Source organism: Sporothrix schenckii (genome assembly GCF_000961545.1).
Source record: "Sporothrix schenckii 1099-18 chromosome Unknown Cont49, whole genome shotgun sequence".
NCBI classification, from domain to species: Eukaryota; Fungi; Ascomycota; class Sordariomycetes; order Ophiostomatales; family Ophiostomataceae; genus Sporothrix; species Sporothrix schenckii.
The window spans coordinates 2,253,248-2,272,981 of NW_015971150.1; the positions used below are offsets into that span (position 1 = coordinate 2,253,248).

The following is a 19,734-nucleotide window of genomic DNA, read 5'->3' on the forward strand; positions in this document are numbered from 1 at the left end:
ATTGACCATCAGCACCAGCCCCGAGCAGCTGTATTCACACGAATACGCACTCGATCAAAGCACCAGAACACACAGAACAGTTGTTTCGTGCAAGTCTGCACCCGTTTGTTGTCGGCAACATTAGGATGCGACATCCACACACGCATCGCTGAACGTCAGCCTGGAGGAATAGGTGGGTCACTAGCGTTAGGTAAGCATGTTGAGCCCACTGGCCAATCACCGTGCACGCCCTGCTCAACCACCTCACCTGCCAATACAGGCGACTAGCGTGTTGCTCAGCAACCAACGGCCCCGTCGACGACAGCTTTGGTTCACTTTTGCGCGTCTTTCACGGCATTGTTTCTTTCGTTGTCCACCACGGCCACACCTCGACTTCCGACGGCATGCAACGCGGCACCCTTCATTTTCACGATACCCAGGTTTGTTCTTTTTTCCGTGTCGCTTTGCTTTTTGGCTTTTTGAGCGCCGTTGTTCATCAGATAAGTCGTGCTATTCGGTGAGTCGTTGCTTTTGTTTGTTTTCTTTTCCCTCTTTTTATATTTCTTTTTATTTGCTGCCTACATCCTTTTCACGCCTCGTATCGAGCCATCCTCGGTCTACAGACTTTCTAGCTTCTGTTGTCTTTTTACTACACCTCACAAGAATTGGCTCGCTCCCCCTTCTTGCTGGCATATTCGCTAACTGTCCAATGTAAACAAATCAACAGATTCATCGTTACAAATTATCCAATCTGTTTATCGGCGGACCACGAGCTCTCACGGCTTAGCGAACCTACAAAAACCGACAAACAGCCAGCCAGCAACGGATGACAAGTCACGACCGCATTGCCACGACGGGATCCAGCAAGCAACATGGTTGGAAAGGGCATCGATATGGAGGCGCTGTCGCCTAGGGATGCTAACGCCAGGCGTCCTCGCACCAACGTTGCCGACCTCAAGACAAAGGCAGCTGCGCAGCTCAAGGCCAACAAGGACAAGGAGCACCCGCCGCCGCCACCACCAAATGTTACTGAGCCGCCAAGCGCCGACCGCAAGGATGGAGCCGTTTACCAGGTGGGCAAGCTGCTAGGCAAGGGCGGCTTCGCTGTATGTTACTCGGGCGTCTTAGCCGGCACGAAGAAGCTGTATGCGCTCAAGATCGTCAAGAGCAAAATGCCGACCAAGATGGAGCAGAAGGTGAGAAAATGACCTCCAATGCTATGAGAAAATAAGTATCACTGAATTCTGACCACAATCCCCCACCCCCCCAGTTCCAAACCGAGCTTCAGATCCACTCCAAGATGCGCCAGGTGAATATTGTCCAGTTCTTCCGCGCCTTCTCCTTCGAGAGCTCTACGTACCTCGTGCTCGAGCTGTGTCCCAATGGCTCGCTCATGGATATGGTCAAGCGCCGCAAAGGCGTCACCGAGCCAGAGGTGCGGTTCTACGCCGTCCAGATCGCCGGCGCTATCAAGTACATGCACGCCAAGGGTATCATCCACCGCGACCTGAAGATGGGCAACATCTTCCTTGACAAGAACATGAACGCCAAGATTGGCGATTTTGGCCTCGCTGCTCTGTTAGTTACCGGCCGCGATATGCAGACCATCCGGCGTACAACACTCTGCGGCACGCCCAACTACATTGCGCCCGAGATCCTGGAAAAGGGAAAGAAAGGCCACGACCATATGGTCGACATCTGGAGCTTGGGCATCATCATGTTTGCCATGCTCACATCAAAGCCGCCATTTCAGTCGTCGACAACAGACGAAATTTACCGTCGTGCAAAGGAGCGTGATTACGAGTGGCCGACAGCCGACGGCCGCTTCATCAGCGAGGAGGCCAAGCATGTCGTGGCCTCTATGCTGCAGGAAGCACACATGCGCCCCGATCCCGATGCCATTGTTGAGCACCCCTTCTTTGTGACGGGCTATATGCCCACACCCGCAGACATGACCGTCCGTCTACGGGAACTGCCCCCCGAGCACGACGTCTTCTACCAGCACCCCGTCAGCCGCCGCATCCAGGCCCAGAGCCTCGAGACTCTCAAGGAGATGTGTGATACATGCAACGTGGGACCGTGGAACCCGGCCAAGATTGTCTCAAAGCCAGTTTGGCGCGAGATGGCCGCTGAGGAGCAGGCTGGCTTGACTCCAGCCATCCCGCTCTCTGATGATATTGTGTACCGACCGTTTGAGAGCTGGCTTCAGGAGAACCAGCTCTTCCAGGGTGGCAGCAGTACAAGCGCAAATACCAACAGCCGGTACGGCACACATCAAAAACAGCAACTCCAACCAACCACGTCTTCCTCAACACCATCCCTCTCCGTTCCGGCTCAACCTCCTTTGGCCGAATGGTCTACGCAAACTGCTACAGTCGTCGCAAACGCAATGGAAGCTTCAGCAAAGCGCTCAGCAACAGCAACTCTCTCGATGGCGCCGGCAAGCCTACTTCGAGAGCCGCCGCAGAGTTTCGCCGCTCAGCAGCGGGCACAGGGTCGTCCCACACGAAGCAGCGGCCTTGCTGAGACAGCACAAATTGCTTCTGCAACAACCACCATCACATCGACTGCGACGACCGCAACACTCCCTACCTCCACTTCTGCCGCCACAGTTTCTGAAACACCTGTGCCTGGCCTCGTCCGGCGACCGTCTGGACGGCGAGATATCCCTCTCGGAAACGGACTGTCTCTCCAAGCCCGCGAGCAGAGAGCTGCCGCTACAAAGTCAACATCCACTACGACGACAACTACTGGCCGCTCCCGCACTCTCTTGCCAGGAAGCAAGCCATCCGCAACAATGTCCGCGATAGAAAAGAGGGCTTCTGCCCGCAGTGCTGCGATGGCGACTGCCGAGTCAGCACCTACCATCGGAGCCGGTGCAGCACTGAGCGCGACCAAAACCACCAGCAGGGAAGAGCTGGCTCCTGGTGTTGAGAGACTATCGTTGTTTAACCCCAAAGAGATCCATGAGCGCATTCCGAACAGCGAGCCGGATACCGTCCTTCTGCGCCTGCGCAAGCTACAAACTGAGCTGGATCGTGCGCTGAACGCGCGCACTATGGCATTCATTTCACCAACCCGCGACAAGGCCCATGCAACACCACCGCAAATTGTGGTGAAGTGGGTTGACTACACGAACAAGTTTGGTCTCGGTTATATCTTGAACGACGGCAGCATCGGCTGCATCCTGCGCTCGATCCCGGTCGAGTCCTCCAACACGGCAATCGAAGGCAACAAGGACTCTGGCAACCTGCCGCCAGCGTGCCTTTTGATACACGGAGCAGAGCGCCACATACTGCGCCGCGAAGATCCTAGCTACGCCGACCGTTACCAGATTGTGCCCATGGCATCGTCCGGAAACGAGGGCATCTACTTTTACGAAAACAACGGCGAGCAAGGGCTTGAGCGTGTCCGTGTTGACCCGCAGCGTTTCCGTGTCGCAGTCAATCCGCACACTGGCGTTGCTGGCAAGCTGTCTGCTGGCAAAGATGTGTACGATCACCGCAAACGTGAGTGCATCGTTCTTTGGAAAAAGTTTGCCAACTATATGCTGGCATACGGCCGCGAACTGGACGGAGGCATTGATGAGCGGGCCAACGACCACGCCCGAAAAACAGCAGCAACAGCAGCTGTCGACAATTCTATCGTCCCTAGCGACGTTGTCACCTTTTACCAGCGATTCGGCGATGTTGGCTGTTGGGTCTTTTGCGACGGTCATCTGCAATTCAACTTCCCCGACCACACCAAGGTCGTGCTAGATGCCGCAGGCGTGTGGTGCCACTTCTGGCACCTCCCTGCAGAGGCAGCTCAGCGTATGGCAGCCACGGGACTCCTGGAGGAGGTCGCCCTCGACGAGCGCAGCGTGCTCTCGTACCCGCTGCAGACACTGCTCAACTTTGGCGTTGGCAGCTCCGGTTCCAGCTCAGCGGCTTCTCTGTCTGGAGGCGCTGCCACATCGAGCAGTCGTCGCCGACCCGTGATCCGCCCCGAAATTCAGGGCATCCCTGCGGCGAACGATTTCCGCCGCAAGGTTGAGTTTGTTCGCAGCGTGGTGCGCGAGTGGGTCAACAATGGCGGCATGGGCAACAGCGACATGAGCCGTGCGCGCCGTCTGCGGTGGACGGGCACCCGTGAGACCCTGAAGCAGGTTCCTGGCACAACAACGCCGACTGCAATTCCGGCCGCCAAGCATGTATGGGTAACCATTGGTGCGCGGCAAGGCGACGTCCGCTTGTCCGCCATGGTTGATCCCCGCCGGCCCAACGAAATTGGGCCTGATTTGGAGGAGAAGCGGTAATGGATAGATATTGGATATGTGAATAGGGGGGTCTATGAAGAAAGAGGGGCTCGTTGAGGTGTTTTTTTTGTGTCTATTTCTGGATTTTGGATTTCTGATGCCCTCGCAGTCATGACTTGTATTCTGCGCGCCCTTGATTAGCTTCTTTGGTGTTGACTTGCTTTTTGTGTTCAGCGCGACCATGAGAACCTTGGGTTGATTACGCAAATTGCGTGACGTGTTATTTCAGTTGTCAAGTTGCTTGTGCGTCTAGAGTCGTTCAGGCGTTTTAATTTGCAGTCCTTTTGGGTTTTGTCAGCTTTTCCCGTTTTGCCAATCGCCATCTTAATCGCCAATCGAGATCAAAGCAACGATTCTTCAAGACACATGATTTTTGGTCACTGAGAATCGCCGTGTTCGAAAAGTGTGATATTGTGATATTGAATTAATATGGGTTTCATAAGTAGAAAAGGGATGGTATTGACAGAGAGCAAGAACCCGGAAAGAAAATGAAAGGAGGGTATTTTTGTCGCAAGAGCCCAAACGTCGCCACGTAAAATGTTCATCATGTGAAAAAGAAATCAACCCGGCAACTAGATGAAAATCGATAACTTGAGCAGGACAAAGAGTACAAAAGCAAAACGATGCAATAAACTCAATAAAGATACAAAAAAAAATCGTTAAGAAAAGAGCAATCATGTGGCAAGACGGCTTACCGCCGACCTAAAACTGGTTCATCGACGACACCGCAGCGGCCCGCAAACGGCGCCGTATGCCACGGCTTCGTTGCTGGTAGGGCCGCCCACGCCTATCGGGCCAGTCAAAATCACTGATCCCCGGCAGGATCGCGATGGGCGTTTCATCAAAGGTGGAGGCAGCGGAGAGGACGCCGTCCCGCTGAAAGTGCAGGATACCGCCACGGGTGGGATCAGTGCAGAGCGTAAACAGGTCCTGACCATTCTCAGAGAAGCTCAGGCCGGCCAGCTCGCCAAAAACGTCAAATGCCTGGCGTTTGTCAAACGTCTGCGCGTCAATAATGTGCAGAATGTCGGCCTCTTCGGCGGCCACCAACACGCGCTTGCCCGAGCCGGCGGGCGAAAAGTGGAGACTGCGCACGCCGGCCATAGTGGTGCGCAACGTGCCAATGGGTGTCCAGACACCCGAGGCCGTCGACGTCTTACGGGCGTCCCAAATTTTGATGGCGCGGTCTTGGTTGCCGGTGGCGATGGTATATCCATCGTCAGCCCAGGCACACGCAAAGCCAAAGTCAGCGTGGCCTTCCAGCTTCTGGAGAACATCAGGCTTCGATGTGCCGTTCGCGTCCTTCATATGACGCTGTTGCTCTGCAGCCACAATGTAAGCATCATTGCTGTCCCCCACCACGACACGCATGCGCCGATCGGGAGAGACTGCGGTGCAGTTGACGGGGAAGGAGAAAAAGTCGTCGGAGAGAATGGACTGCGTCGCAAGATCCATCACACGCAGGTGCGAGTCGTTGGACGACAAGGCCGCCACAGGTCCACCCGACCGGCGCGCGCTGTGTATCTGAATATGGTTGGATATCCCACTGCCCAAGTTGGAAAAGGTGCCGGATCCTCCTGCACCAGAATTCGACTCGCCAGCGTATTCGGAGTCGATGTTCTTCGTGCAGTATTCACCGTTGAACCCGCCAGACACAAGGACACCCTGTTCGGCGGCAATTGTGGAAATCTGAATGTATGTATCCGACGGGTATCGGAGGGCAATTGCGGTTTTATTCGTCGCAAAATTGTACTGGCGCACAATGCTCCGACGGTCGGCATAAAAGACACGCGACTTTGACGGTGCGGCCAGTAGGTTGCGGAGCTGGAAGTGTGCCAAGTAGGGCGCTTTTCTCATTTTCATTTTACAGAATCGAAAATACGTCTCCGTATTCTGCGGCATGACCTCTGTTGTGTCAGGCTGGTAGCAAGGAGAGGAAGTTAGTAAATGAACATTACCGGTGTTAGGGACGGGAGGTGATTCTCGACAACTCACTATCCATGCATCTTGATTGTTGGCGCAGTAGTTGAGGTACCTTCGTTGCCGGAACGCACGAGCCTCGTTGCGTGTGATGCCCATTGCGGCCCATTTAATGCCCTGGTAGTCACAGTGGTCTCCTTTAAGATCGGACGCCCTGACTTCGTGGACCTCAGTATGGAACAGGTGCTCCGTGCCAGTGGGGCTGGGTACGACCGTGGGCACCGGGCCGCGAGACGTTTGTATACCCCGGACATTCACGCGTGTACATGCCTGCCAGTTCACCAAAAAGCGTTTCAAGTCTGGGTTCGTAGGACTCAGCTCATTATTCATCGGCAGCCCGGCAGTGGTTGTAAAGGTGACCGGTAGCGTCATGCCTACAGGGAGCTCCACGCCAAAGTTGGCATCAGTAAACGCACCGTGGCCCGCAGCAGCTGGGACGGGGGGCCCAGATAAAGCATTTTGTTCCAGATTGAACTCGGTTGCGGGCTCGGCGTTCGGAGCGGGGATAACATCGTCATCGTTGGAGGTGGGAGGGGGGTTCGGCGAAGTAGAAGGAGCAGGGTTGTGGACGGCATGATGCACAGCATAACCATTCCCATATGGGACAGTAACGTTGTAATAGCTCGGGATCGGTAACGGAAGAGGAGGAGCCTCCGGGCCGGTGTGGGTGTTTTCGTAGTGTGGCGGTTCTTCTGGCGTATATGGTGCGAAAAAAAAGCTCGAGAACGAGTCGTTTGCAAAGTGAAAGTCCTGCATCATTCCAGGCGGCGGAGGGACTGTGCCTGGGACCAAGGCTGGCTGCGTGCTAGGTTGGTCTGCAGCTGCGTCAGCCATATCGCCCAGGGTCTGTTGGTATTCTGGGTGATGCTGCTGCTGGGTTGCAGGCGTCGCAAAAGAGAGGTCCGCAGATGGGGATGTTGGCCCATAGTTAACACTGAAGGGTGACCACGGTTGGAGAGCACTCCCAGTTGTTGATGACACGACAGGGTCCAGGATATATGGTATAGGCGGGACGTGAGACCAATCTATCATCGGAAGCGCAGCGAGGGAATTGATGAAGGCAACTTCAATGGTGTTCAGCGGAATCGTAGTTGTGCTTCCTTCTTGGCCCTCATCGGGTACGGTATGGACAAGGCCAGCATCAGGATCACCGGTAGCGTCTCCAGCAGCGACTCCCGCAGCGGCACTGCCCTCGGCAATACCACCATTCTCCACTGTCATCTGTTCGAATTCGTTCAGCAACGGCTCGCCGGTTGGTACCGCTTCAGCTGAAGGGGTCGGTGGCGATGCCATGTCGTCGGCCGTCTGCAGGCTTTCGGGACCTCTCTCGTCGTCGGCCCCGGGCATGGTGTATGGTTGAAATGAACACAGTAAGGGTCACTGGTATCAGCTAGAACATGATTACGGCACGTCCGATGCGACGGCCGACGCCGGCGAGGAGGCCAAAAGAGGGCAAGCCCCGATGCGATCCGGCGGCGAGGCGTTGAGGGCGAACGAGCGAGTCTGGCAGTCGGAATAGTTTCTAAGGATGATGCGGACAATGGAAGAAAATGTTGAGATGGATGTGGACGAGAGAAGTGGCAAAAGAGACGAGGAGGAGAGAACGAAGCCAACCGTCGGAAGGCCTTGGTTCGTCCGTATCAAGATAAAGTTTCGCTTGCGGGAGTTTAAGACCGTCAACGTAGTGCTGCTCTCGGACATATATGGGTCCACATAGCCTTTTTGCCTCCTACGAACGAGATAGGGAACAGACTTGAATGCCGGTTAGAAGACGTTGGAAGATCAGAAAATATGTAGAGGAGCTACAAGTAAGAGTAGGTAAGATGCCTTGCGTAAAGTAGAAGTAATGGGCTGATGATTGTTGGTACAGGTGGGGTGAGGCAGGACCGACAAGGACAATGGGCGGAACCGATCGAGTCGAGTGACTGGATGAACGGGCGAGCTAAAACCATAGGGAAACTGCGGGCGTGCATGGGGTTGCCGTTAAGAGCGCAGTAATGACCGGCGCTTAATGAGAAAATGGGGCTTGGACGGGACTTTGAACAGTGGAAAGGGGCAGGCGGTGTCGAGCGCTGGCGGGGCTACGCTAAATGTCCAAGGTCACGGCAGGAGCGATGGGTGCAACAGATGTAGTGGACCGAGCATGGAGTACGATTTCACAGCAAGCTCTGTATTCTCGATCTCAGTACTTTTAAGCTGAAAAGTACTCGTTAGAGACCAAGTGGGAGCAGACCACGTTTCCGCAATGGATTAAGAAAGTGAACGAGTGCGAAGAACCGCACCAACGCAGTCGAAAGGGACAGAGAAATCGAACAACGAACAATTGTGGGGCGACAGAACGTATCGGGCATCGCGCAGTAGCGGCAACTGTGGATGACAGTGTGCCTTCTGAAATCGGTGGCTGGCTTTCAAGCCTTCCATATGTACGTCGTACCTTCCGACCAATCTTCAAGAGAGTAGTTTCGCATTGTCGTAGCGGCGGTCGCTGCTTCCTTGGAGGGAAGAGAGTCTGGGTTCGAGCTGTTTCTGTTTCTTCGGAAGTCGTGCAGGTGCGCCAGCTTTGCAAACGAAACGCAAGAACGACCGAGCACCGACGAAATGTACGCTGTCCGAGAAATGTGACATGTCAGTAAGGGAAGAGGGCTTATTGACGAGTCCCTTCAGAGACCGCATGCAAACGAAAGACTCAATTTATTCCTCGCCATAGTCAATGGCATTGTTATCTACGGCGTGTAACAGCACGCTGTACTCTATTTTCACGCAATATACAAGACTTGGAGAATGTTCCTTCTAGTAGCCAACCTAACAAGGCTGGTCTGCTACAACAGTAACGAGGGAAAGAACGTGAGGGGACCGCAGCTAGGAAACCCCAGGATATCTAAAAGGGGAAGGAGAGTGTCTGAGATTTAAAAGGAAAGAACATACAGTGGGTGCGGCAAGTGCGACATGGGAGCCAAGAAAATGACAAGCAGGAAGAGGGCAAAATACCTGCCACTTTGGGCGCGCCGCTCATATCCAGCGTGCTGGAGGCGTATCGCCATCTTTTATGGCGAGTACTTCATAGTCGACTACAATCCATCGCCGTCAGCTCGGTCGGGTAGCAAGGAGTATGTAGTTGCCCAGACCCTGCTCCGACCTAATTCTTGACCGTTCATTATAATCACTCGATCAAAGATCAGAATGGCCTCCCCGTTTGTTCCTGAGGTGAGACTTCCAGTAACTTCTTGCCCCTTTCCAGACAACTTCCAGATTTTTATTCACGTCCTGCTTTTGTTTTTCCGACCGTTTTAACTCTTGGGCTCCCTTTTTTTATTTCTGCGGTTGGTGTCACACAGCATAACGCTGTGGGACCTTGCCAATAATGAGAGGAGAGTGGGAAGACAAACAGGTTTGCATGTTACAGTTGGTCCAGCAAGCAAAGTGTTCTTTGAGTCGGAACGGCCGTGTGAGGTGTGGTTTGTAATAATTGTCTTAAACAAATATACGTTGATGGTTTTCAGCTTCATTGCTGACGTGATATTTTATCCATTTTGATATTTTAATTACCACTTTATGTTTTTTGGTCTGTTCTATTCGTTCTTTTTCTCGTTTTCATTTTCTTTTGAAAAAGGGAGCCTTGAAGGAAATTTTCTATATCAAATAAAAAGGGCGCTCGTGTTCTTTTATTATTCTTGACATCGCCATTACTAGTCGCTCACAGCTCCAAAACCAATCTTCAACGGGAAAGAAGACAAAAACTAGACACCACAAATAGGCCAACTGATTACCCTGTGGCAACACCACACAAGCACCAAACAACGTCTCGTATTGTCGACCTGCATCAAATATGCAGTAGTTTCTCGGGGACCCCACCTAGACCACAGAGTTGTGTGGACCGCGGTCGCGGTTGGATGGAAGAAGTTAATGAAATGATGCATAGATACACACATTACGAAGGGGTGCTATATTTCTTTGTTCGAGAGCGAACGGTCGCACAAGGAGCATATAGAGACATGTAGATGCACGTTACCGACCATAAAGAATACGATGAGGAAACAGGGTTGTATTGGGCATGGACGAGCAGCAAACGAAACTCTGGAGGGAAGATACTTTTATATCATCACATCGGTCGTGGTCGAAAGGCAAGACACGATCCGAAAGGATAGCTAATAATGCAGACAAATATCAATGATTTATACTCCGTTGGAAACAAAACATTATAGATTTTATAGGAAGTCTCTACATCATAGGTGGAATTAAGTATAAAACAAGACGACCGCTCATGTATATACAGGTATACGATCAACCACAATTAAGACGTTTCCAAGCGTCGACCGAGCCATTCCTCTTCCGAAGTGTTGCAGCAAAAAGATGTAACTGAAAGAAGAGAACGAAAGCACATTTCAAAAAAGGCAAACAAAAAAGCGTAAACAAAGGAGTGCACAAGAACGATACCGGGCACGAGGATGGCCAAAAAAGAAAAAAAAAAAAAGAAAACGGAGAAGCAACGAAAACCCGACCATAAAGGAAAGACAAAAGGAGTAACTTTTCTGTCTCATCAAAGACAAAGAATTGCTTCTCGGGCGACCGTGTGCGGCGAAAGCGTGGTCGTGACGGCTGTGATGCGCCAGACATGACGTAGAAGAGGTACGGGAGCAAAAGATGAATGAGCGACAGAGCGTAAATTAAAAGCGCACAGTGATGATGGAATGAAACTCAAATCGTATGGAAGAGGAAAGTAGGCCGAAAATAGGAACGTATATGCATGTCGCGAAATGAGTGGTATCGATTGCCGAATCAATATCTTCCCAAAAATAAAAGCCTGTGTAAAAACCCACCACCCCACAGACATAAAAGACCTCCGTCGGCATTCGTGAAGTTGGTGTTGAGTATGTAAAAGTGTGTTGCAGTATGTATTTGCGTTTTGCGCGTCTATTGAAACCCTCGCCACTCCGAGCCCACCCAAAGACGCATTGGCCGGGGCTGTTTTGATTTCCAAAAGAGAAAGTAAAAGAAAAGCAAAGCAATCAAATGAAAGTATTAAAATTTGGGTAGTATCCAAATGTATGGTCGAATTCGACGCAGCATGATGACCAAGCATGATGCGGTTATAAAGAAGTAACCAGCAGAAATGAAGACAGCACCCCGAATGTAGCCACAACGATTGGATAAGCTTGGTTCAGGGGGAAGCAGGGTTGCTGCTGTGCCATTACATGACGGTGCAGTTGTCGTCCTTGTCCTTGGAACCGCTTTTCTTCATCTTGGCGTTCCGGGGAGGGCCGACTTCCATTGGCACACCGCCACCGCTGATGGCCGAACGAATGGCAGCAAGGCGCTGCGTGGCACGCTCGTCACCAGCGTCGGCAGCCTTGACATACCAGACGTTGGCTTCCAGAATGTCCTTCCGGCAGCCAATGCCCATCTCGGTGAAGTAGCCAACAGCGTACTGTGCCTTGACATAACCTGATGACAAAGTTAGTTTAATTATCCATACAAGAGATGAAAGCACGGAGGACCGGGAGGTGAGGGGGGAGGGTTGAGAAGAAACGTACCAAGCTCGGCAGAGCGACGAGCCCACTCGTAGGCCTCCTCCTCGTCCTTCTCCAGAAGTGGTTCTGCGCCGACCATGTACCACGCGCACAGGCCCATCATCGCACCGGGGTGGCCACGCTCAGCAGCGCCGGTGTAAAAATGAACACTCAGGGCCGGATCGCGAGGGCAGTTGAGGTGGCCGTGCTCGTAAGCGTCGCCCATACGGTAGTTGGCGTCGGGGTGACCCAACTCGGCAGCTTGCGTAAACAACTCAGCGGCATAGCTCTCGTCCTGGAAGATGTCATCGCCGTAACCGGTTTCGTACAGGCAGCCCAGCTGGTACGGCGCGCCATTGTAAATGGCATCGGCTGACTCAGTGGCGAGCTTCAGCCATTTGAGTCCTTCGCGGTAGCGCTTCTCGCCAAGGTCGCCCGAAAGGCATGCCTTTCCAAGGCGAGTCATGGCACCGGGGTGGCGTTTTGCGGCGGCGGTGCGGAGGAACTGGACTGCCTTGGCAGGGTCTTTGCGACAGCCCCAGCCAAATTCGTAACAGAGAGCAGTGCGGTAGGCAGATTCAGCGTGGCCATGCTTCGCGGCAAGAACGAAGAGGGGGAACGCTGCATTATAATCTTCTTTACCCTTACTGAAAAGACCCGATGCGTAGCCATCGGCTAGGTAGTACTGCGCAAATGGATATCCGTTGTTGGACAGGCGCTGCAGGATACTGCGAGCCTCACGCACAAGCTCCAGGGGTGTGGCGCCTGCAGTCTCGACGTACGGGCTTTCCAGATCCCGCACAATTTTAGGGCTGTTCTTCCGCTTCGTCGATTCGTCGTAGCTCAGACCCTGCTCTTGCGCTGTTGAAATCAGGAACACAGCAAACGAGTACTGGATTGACATGTCGGTTGTCTTCTTCACATTTTGACGGTACATTTCAAGCGTCTTCTGAGTGCTTAGAAGGGACGCGTTGGAACCAACATTATTGCGCAATTGGTTGTTGTCGAGCGCAATGGGCGCCGGTGCGGGTTGTGGGTAGGGTACGTTGAGCATGTCGGCGTAGGAGGACGGGCGGGTATCAGGTGACTTGCGGGACTGGGCCGACGGCGCGCGCATGTTGGAGTTGCCGCCAAGGAGACCAGGGGACCGCCCGCGCGGGCTCATGTCCGAGTAAACGGAATAGGCCGACTGAGGACGGGGCAGCGAGCTGCGGCGGAACGTGTGCGATGTGGGCGTGAGGTGGCGGTTGATGGCGGCAGGGTTGCCGACCAGGTCGGGGTTGGAGGAGGACCGCAAGTCAGCGTGCTGTTCCTGCTGCGCAATAGCGGCCATGCTGGCAGAGTGTGGCAGGTACGTCTGGTGGTGATACTGAAGCTGGGGGACGGACTGACTGCCAGGAATGCCGTCCTCGAGTGAACTCTCCGGGGAGAGGTCGCCGGAATTGAGCTGCTCGTTCGGGCCGGAGATTGAGCTTGTGCTCGTCGCAGCCGAGGACTCGGTCGATATTTGCTGCTGGCTTGAGCTGGCGGTTATGTTGGTATCGCGGCTGTGGCGGTTGTCACCGCCGGGGCCAGCGAGGCCGCTGTCTGCGTCCGTATCCGGCGTGGCCGTGCCGCCAAGTCTTGTTGGATCAGGCAGGCCAAAGTCCAGTCTCGGCGCCTGGCCGTTGTCGGCAGCCGATCGTACACTTAATATTGGCAGTGCACGGCCGTCTAGCTGGGGTTGGTTTACGCTCTGGTACGTATCGTGGTAGCTGGGCTCCGGCGAGTCAGCGTACTCCACGCGGTCCTGGGAGAGGGGCGTATGCGGTGGTGGTGTTGGCGCGTCGGGGCTCTTGGGCAGGGAGCGGTCTGTGGCTGTAGCAGGGCCGAACGAGTAGGCAGGAGTGGACTCGATGCTGACATCCGTTGCCTGAGCCCAGTTCTCAGGCTGGAAGCTGACCCGTACCGGCGAGATAGGCGACTGGCGCATGATCGGCGAGTCTGCGGTGAGCGTGTGAATGGCTGGGAGCGTTTTCGGCTCCTCGGCCCAGCTGCTGGACTCGGGGGACAAGGTCTGTAGCGGGAGGGGTTTGCGGCCCAGTGGGCTTGACGGCGGCGAGGCGGCATGGGGCGCCGATGTTGTGACGGCTGCCATCGTGAGAACCGTGAGAGAGAAGATGGGAGAGGAAGTGAGAGGAGAATGAGAGGCGAAGAAGGCGTTGAGAAAACGAGAGTCAACGTGAGGATGGGAAACAGGGCAAAGGACAATTTCGTTTCTCGATGTCTCGTTCTTCTTATTCTATCTTCCTGGTGCTGTGTTGGTCCAGAACGATTGGCAGTTTCCGAATTGTTTGATATAGGACGTCTTCATACAGAAGATATGTGAAGCTGACTGTGCGAGCAAGAGACCAGAAACGAGCGGAGCGCGAGTCAGCGGCAACAACAACGGTGCGCGTCGAAGCTAGCTGACAAGCAAGGAGACGAAGAAACCGGAGAAGCAAACGAACGACCAAGAAGGGAAACAGAGAAGAAGCAGAACAGAAACAGCAAAAGCCCCAAAAAGAAGGCCTGGATTGGATTTCAGTTGACCAAAGAGTCAAGACCCAGGAACGGTAAATCAAAAGACCAGGGGGGGTTGAGGGGAAAGACAAAAGAGAAAAGGTGAATGAGGGAATGGCGCGAGAAGGAAAAAAAAAACGAGGATGTGTGACAAGAGTTAATGGGAGGCTAGGCTTTTTCCCATGGGTGTTCCAGCTCTAGGCTGTTCAGGAGAGCTTGAGGGGAAGTCTTGGACATGTGAGGTTTCCTGTGTGGCTGTCCACTTAAAACATGGAACCCTTCTTTAGTCTTCCGTCCGTCCCTGTTTCTTTTGGCGCTGCCTGAACTGAATTGTCTTGCTTTTTGCTCTTATTTTCCTTTCCTTTTTCGTGTGCTAAAAAGGGGCGTGGAGAACAAGTGTGGACTGGGTTAATTGGCCCTGGCAGCCGGACTACTTCGTAAGGGTCGTGGAGCCTCCCTGATGGGGCCTAACCAAGGGAGCCCAGACAGGTTAAGGAACTATTTAGAGAGGCACCAATTTGGGCGATCGTAGAGGCAGTTAGGGGACGTCGTAAACTGGTAATCTTGTCAGGGCCTCGCGTGTCGGAAGATGCGGAAAGGATCGATGTATCCTAACTCGCAAGTGTTTTTGTGTCTGTGTGGACGTGGCCTGTATAATGTATCATGGATCCTATATGCAGGGCCAAGCTGTGCAAAAGTCGCGTATGGGCACAAGTGAAGCTGTAGACTTTGGACTCTGTCGTTGACCGGGCCATACCAGTCGCCAAGTTTCCTGGGTGAGACGTGAGTTCGAAAAGCAGGCTGTGAGAAGAGGAATACGAGGCTGCAAAGAATATGTCGATACGCGGGAATGCTGTTGTGGCGACTGGCACTGGCACGACAGAACGGGCCCGGGAAAGGAAAGGGGCGCAGAGGGATGGGGAGGGGTGGTGGTTGGCTACAGGCAAGACATGCAAGATGCCCTTGCACAGCAGCACTCTGGCGTTTTGGTAGAGGGACCTGACAGATCAGATACTCCGTAATGGTGGGCGGAATGAACAAGGGGTGGGATTCAAGCTAAGGCGGCAGAGAAACAGAGAGGCTGAATGAACTGTGCCGCTAGGTAGCTCGGCATCGTCACAGGAAAACACAACTGGGTAACGCTGAGAAGGCTAAATCCAGTGTCGCAACGCCGGTTCACGGACAAGACAAGTAGTGCGTACTTTGTGGGAATCACCAGACGGTATGACGACGGCGAGTCGCATTCGCTGAACTATGCAACACCAATGTTGAAGAAGGAGTTGGGGGGGATGTGATATGCAACACCAAAATGGGACAGACTGTTCGGAAGAACGACGAGGGATCAAGCGAGCGGAGAAGGTGGAGCTGTATACTGTAATACTGTACGGAGCCAATCAATTGGGAACAGGAAAACAGGACGTCGCAATGCTGAGCAAACACGCCAGGCTGATTGCACGGCAGCCCGTAGATAGAATGAACTGAAAAGCAAACAAGACAAACAGCCAGGTGGGACAAACAAGGAGGGCAGAGAGTAGCCCGCAAGGGAAGCAAAGGTGACAAGTAACGAAAAGAGATAAATTGAGACGGGCGGCAGGCACAAGTTCGGTGTCTCTGGGACTGGATTGTTACTCACGGCATACGTTATGGGAGATCTTGTAGCCGAAAATAGCTGATGGCGGGTTGGACGGCAGGTCGTGGTCATTGGCATGGGAGGCAAAAAAAACAACAAAAACATCAACAAGGTGGACAAACAGGAAATACGACGTCCCGACTAAGATGCACCGCCCCCCCTTTTGAGACGAAAGTAGGAGAGCGCCAGAGCCGGAAGGAATCGCATCATTCACTGCGCGAACTGTTGCGAGGGAAGGAGCGACACATTGCATAAGCACCTGCACTGCAGTGCCTGGAATCCACTGAGCCCACTGGACCCTCCCTGCATGGAGGATTACTTTGACTTTGTTACCGCACGTCGTAAAACAGTGCCAGGCATCAGGGGCAGGGCGCCACGTCAAAATGGCGAGAATGAGACCTCACCGAGCCGTTTGACAGGGGTTGGCGACGTTGGCGGGCGGTTGACACAAGTATGACATATTTGTGAGTCTGTTTACGACTCAGTCGTTCTTTCCTTTGTTGCGCGCATTCGCTCTTTGGAGTTGGAATGTTTTCCAGGCAGGTGCGAGACGAACGTTGTGACCCATACCACGAGCTAACATTCGCTGCAGGTACAAGGAAAGCCCAGTCGGGCGGCAAGCTACTGGACTGGCGAAATACGAGAAATTGCGCGCAAGTGCAACCCTTACGCTGACATCTGGCAAAGCAGAAACAAGAGGCCGTTCGGAGACTTTTCCGAGGTATTCTGTAGTTCTCAGAACGTGCTTGTCACTTTTCGTCAGTTGTTGTCTTGCGTTTGTTTCGCCCTCGTTCTTGCTCAAATCGGGCTGCATGCCTGCCTTTCTTGGACAGCTTTTATTTTCCTCGACAAAAACGGCAGGCAGGCCGCCATTTCGCGCTTGCCTATTGGACTGGATCCGACCTCACAAACTCGAAGTGCTGGTGCCTGTGAAATATCTGCCTCGTCCGGCTTGGCACTTCTTGTGAAGTGCCACTACAGACAAAGGGCTGCATGCTCCAATGTCAAGGGAAGTGTCCGCATCCGCACTCAGGGGCCTGACCTGGAGCCCGGTGTAGGGCAAGGTAATTACTCCGTAGAAGGTGAAAATAGACCAATCCATCTTGCGCTTTTTCGTTCAGCGCGCGCTACCGCCGATTGCGTCTTACGGAGCCCACGATGAGCGAGAACGGGGACTGGCTGGTTCAGCAGATGTGTGGCTGATTGACTTAGTATCATTCCCTTTCCATAGGCCTCTCCGGCATCCTTGTCGCCATTTTAAAATTGGATTTTCAGATAGTCTTGGCAACCAGAACGGGTTGGAAAACTATTGAGGCTCTTCAGCCTGCTGCTAGCAATCTAGTCCACATCGTCTACTTTGATGTTTCTCCATGCGCCAGTTTACGGCTTCCCTCCGAGGTTTCTGATTCTGAAAACCGCTCAGCCGGGCAAGACATGCTGTTGTCGCACGTACAACCGCTGTTTCTGAGGATGGCATCTCACGCAACACAAGACAATGTGACGTCGTTTGCACGGTTAAAGCCGACTTCGCAGAAAAGCACAGCACTGTGGTGACGCCTTTAACCCTTGCACTTTAGTTTGAACGCGGCCGGCACCATGAGGCCGCGTTGAAAGAAAATTAAAATGGGTTCTACTCCGTATATTAAAATTTGGTTGGTAGCAGCTTCCTGCGTTTGCCCAGTTATGGGCCAATAAATGACCCCGTTCTTGGTTTTCCCCATGCCTTTTTGTTAACCTTTATTTCTTTAGTCGCAGGCTTTTGTTAGTCCCCGAGAAGTTCAGTTCTCGTCTTGTGCTCTTTATCGAACTCTATTTCGTACTCTGTACCTGAGATATGGTTGCTTTCAGATAGCAACGTTGGATGTGAGACACTCAATATCCTCACAAGGCTCTGAAAGAACGGTTACAAGGGGCGGTGAATTCATTCGCAATGGATCACCTAACCGATGACTGACCGTCGTGTTTTCTGGTCTGAAACTTACGGAATGCTGGCGTCTCCGCTTTCATAGGGTCCACTGGTCCCCTGTTGACTGTTTTCTATCCTACTTCGTACAGCCCTGTTAAGTCAGCCCCATCGCTTAAACCTCAGTCAACGAAGTTTGCCTGTCCAGGCTAGCCTAGAAACAAAAGAACAGAAGAAGTAGGGGAGGAAGCTGAGACGGTGAAAGGGACTGAGACGGTAAAGGGAGAAAGAATAACTTGCGCGATAAGAAAAGAGAAAAACATGTCGTAGTGACGAAAAGAAGAGCAAAACGCCCACTACTTCAAAGGCTGGAGGTTTCGGCAGCGTCGCGCATAGTTTACCAAATCAGGTATGTTAACGCGACTCATTCTGACGCCGACCGTTCAAATCACAAAAGACGACAGAGAAATTCTGCAGTGTTGTCGCTGTAACAGCAATTACACCCGATTTTTTGTTTCTTTTCCTTTTTCTTTTTCTTTTTACATTGATGACGCCCGTCACTCCAATTAATGCAACTTCCCGAAAGCGGCTGCCGACCGTCTATTCCTGCCCCAGTAGATCTTGGCTGCAATGGAGACCGGTTCCCTTTCCAACGGCTGCCCTATTTTACAGCCTTGTTTATCCATGCCAATATCATCGACATCCCATTTCTGCCAGCCCAGGACTCTATGTACGAGGTAATGCGGAGTAAACACACTATGCACATATCTATCAGATGCAATTCCAGGGTTTTTTTCTCCTTGGCATTCCGCGTCCGACAAAAAAACACAACAGTAGACGTCATCTATCGGTGCTGGTATCATATCCTATTTCGCGACAATTTCGGTATTCAACAGTAAGTTGGGAATTCTTTGCCAACACGATTCATTTCAGGGGCCTTGGGCTTGGGCTTGGCTTGCTTGGGTCTAATTGTCATGGTGAAGAGTATTGCGCCCTTTCTCTCCTGTCTCTTTTTCACGCTCGTTTCGCCTTCGGAGCCGTCGGCGCCTCTCCGATCCACCTGGTATTCGTGCTCTTGTTTCGCCTTGTTCGAGTTTGTTTCTCTCATTCGCTAAATTTGGTTAGCCTCTCCAGAATTCTTCGTATTCAGTTGTCCGCAGCCCCAAGCTAACATGACGGCGGTAGCGCTGTTTAACAGGAAACATCGATTTGACTGTTCTTTTTCTTGTTATGCTGGTTTTGTTCAAGACTTTTTCTTTCCTACTCTATCCACATGCAGCGCTACAAAGACCACGCTTTCGCTAAATTACGAGGAGTAGTCGTCGTCGTCGTCGTCGTCGTCGTCGTCGTCGTCGTCGTGTCTCGTTTTTCAAGCGACAGGTCTGTGCAGCGCCAGATGCAATACGCGAAAATCGCTAGTTTGTCGTTTTGAGCCGCAAGCCTCAAGATTTTAACTGATCTTGAATGTCTGAATCGCACATGAGAACATGGGAACCGGGACAGGTCACCGCTGGTATGCAGAGCCAAAACTACGAGTCGAAAGAACCGGCCGCGGACAACAAAAACGACTGTGGAGAGCTGCCGAAGAAATTAGGGCGAACTTTGTCAGGCAAAGACGACCGGTTTCAGCTCGATCCGCGTACAGATCATTACTGAAAGGTCCTTGCATGGAATTTACGCGTCCAGGGGTGCAGGCACTTGCATTTTGCCCCTTTGTTTCTCGAACCGTTCAGCAATATACGGCGTACTTTGTAATACTTCGCGTTGTGTCTTCCCACGGTAATCTTACAGCTTGACATGTCAGTGACGCGGTCAGGGGGTATAGCGGCCGCGTTTTAGGGGCTTTTGCCATAAACACTTTTCTTAGAACTGGATAAAACTCTTGTGCACCCATAGC

The 19,734-nt window shown here is 52.7% G+C and overlaps 6 protein-coding genes across 6 annotated transcripts; 1 reads left to right on the forward strand and 5 right to left on the reverse strand.

The window, feature by feature from the left end:
• Positions 1 to 851: 851 nt before the first annotated feature.
• On the forward strand, positions 852 to 4,276 carry SPSK_04866 (serine/threonineeeee-protein kinase; the record flags this gene model as incomplete). The annotated part of the gene is made up of 2 exons (XM_016731628.1): positions 852 to 1,175; positions 1,250 to 4,276. 2 exons carry the CDS (start codon positions 852 to 854, stop codon positions 4,274 to 4,276), a joined length of 3,351 nt encoding a protein of 1,116 aa, XP_016583251.1.
• A 702-nt stretch (positions 4,277 to 4,978) lies between these two features.
• SPSK_04955 (uncharacterized protein) lies at positions 4,979 to 7,603 on the reverse strand (the record flags this gene model as incomplete). The annotated part of the gene is made up of 2 exons (XM_016731713.1): positions 4,979 to 6,196; positions 6,272 to 7,603. 2 exons carry the CDS (start codon positions 7,601 to 7,603, stop codon positions 4,979 to 4,981), a joined length of 2,550 nt encoding a protein of 849 aa, XP_016583252.1.
• Positions 7,604 to 7,657: 54 nt separating this feature from the next.
• On the reverse strand, positions 7,658 to 7,957 carry SPSK_05726 (uncharacterized protein; the record flags this gene model as incomplete). Its single annotated transcript, XM_016732464.1, has 1 exon — positions 7,658 to 7,957. One exon carries the CDS (start codon positions 7,955 to 7,957, stop codon positions 7,658 to 7,660), a length of 300 nt encoding a protein of 99 aa, XP_016583253.1.
• Positions 7,958 to 11,444: 3,487 nt separating this feature from the next.
• Positions 11,445 to 13,900, reverse strand: SPSK_04982 (uncharacterized protein; the record flags this gene model as incomplete). The annotated part of the gene is made up of 2 exons (XM_016731739.1): positions 11,445 to 11,698; positions 11,752 to 13,900. 2 exons carry the CDS (start codon positions 13,898 to 13,900, stop codon positions 11,445 to 11,447), a joined length of 2,403 nt encoding a protein of 800 aa, XP_016583254.1.
• A 2,515-nt stretch (positions 13,901 to 16,415) lies between these two features.
• On the reverse strand, positions 16,416 to 16,748 carry SPSK_05707 (uncharacterized protein; the record flags this gene model as incomplete). Its single annotated transcript, XM_016732447.1, has 1 exon — positions 16,416 to 16,748. One exon carries the CDS (start codon positions 16,746 to 16,748, stop codon positions 16,416 to 16,418), a length of 333 nt encoding a protein of 110 aa, XP_016583255.1.
• A 1,978-nt stretch (positions 16,749 to 18,726) lies between these two features.
• On the reverse strand, positions 18,727 to 18,945 carry SPSK_05769 (uncharacterized protein; the record flags this gene model as incomplete). Its single annotated transcript, XM_016732504.1, has 1 exon — positions 18,727 to 18,945. One exon carries the CDS (start codon positions 18,943 to 18,945, stop codon positions 18,727 to 18,729), a length of 219 nt encoding a protein of 72 aa, XP_016583256.1.
• Positions 18,946 to 19,734: the final 789 nt, after the last annotated feature.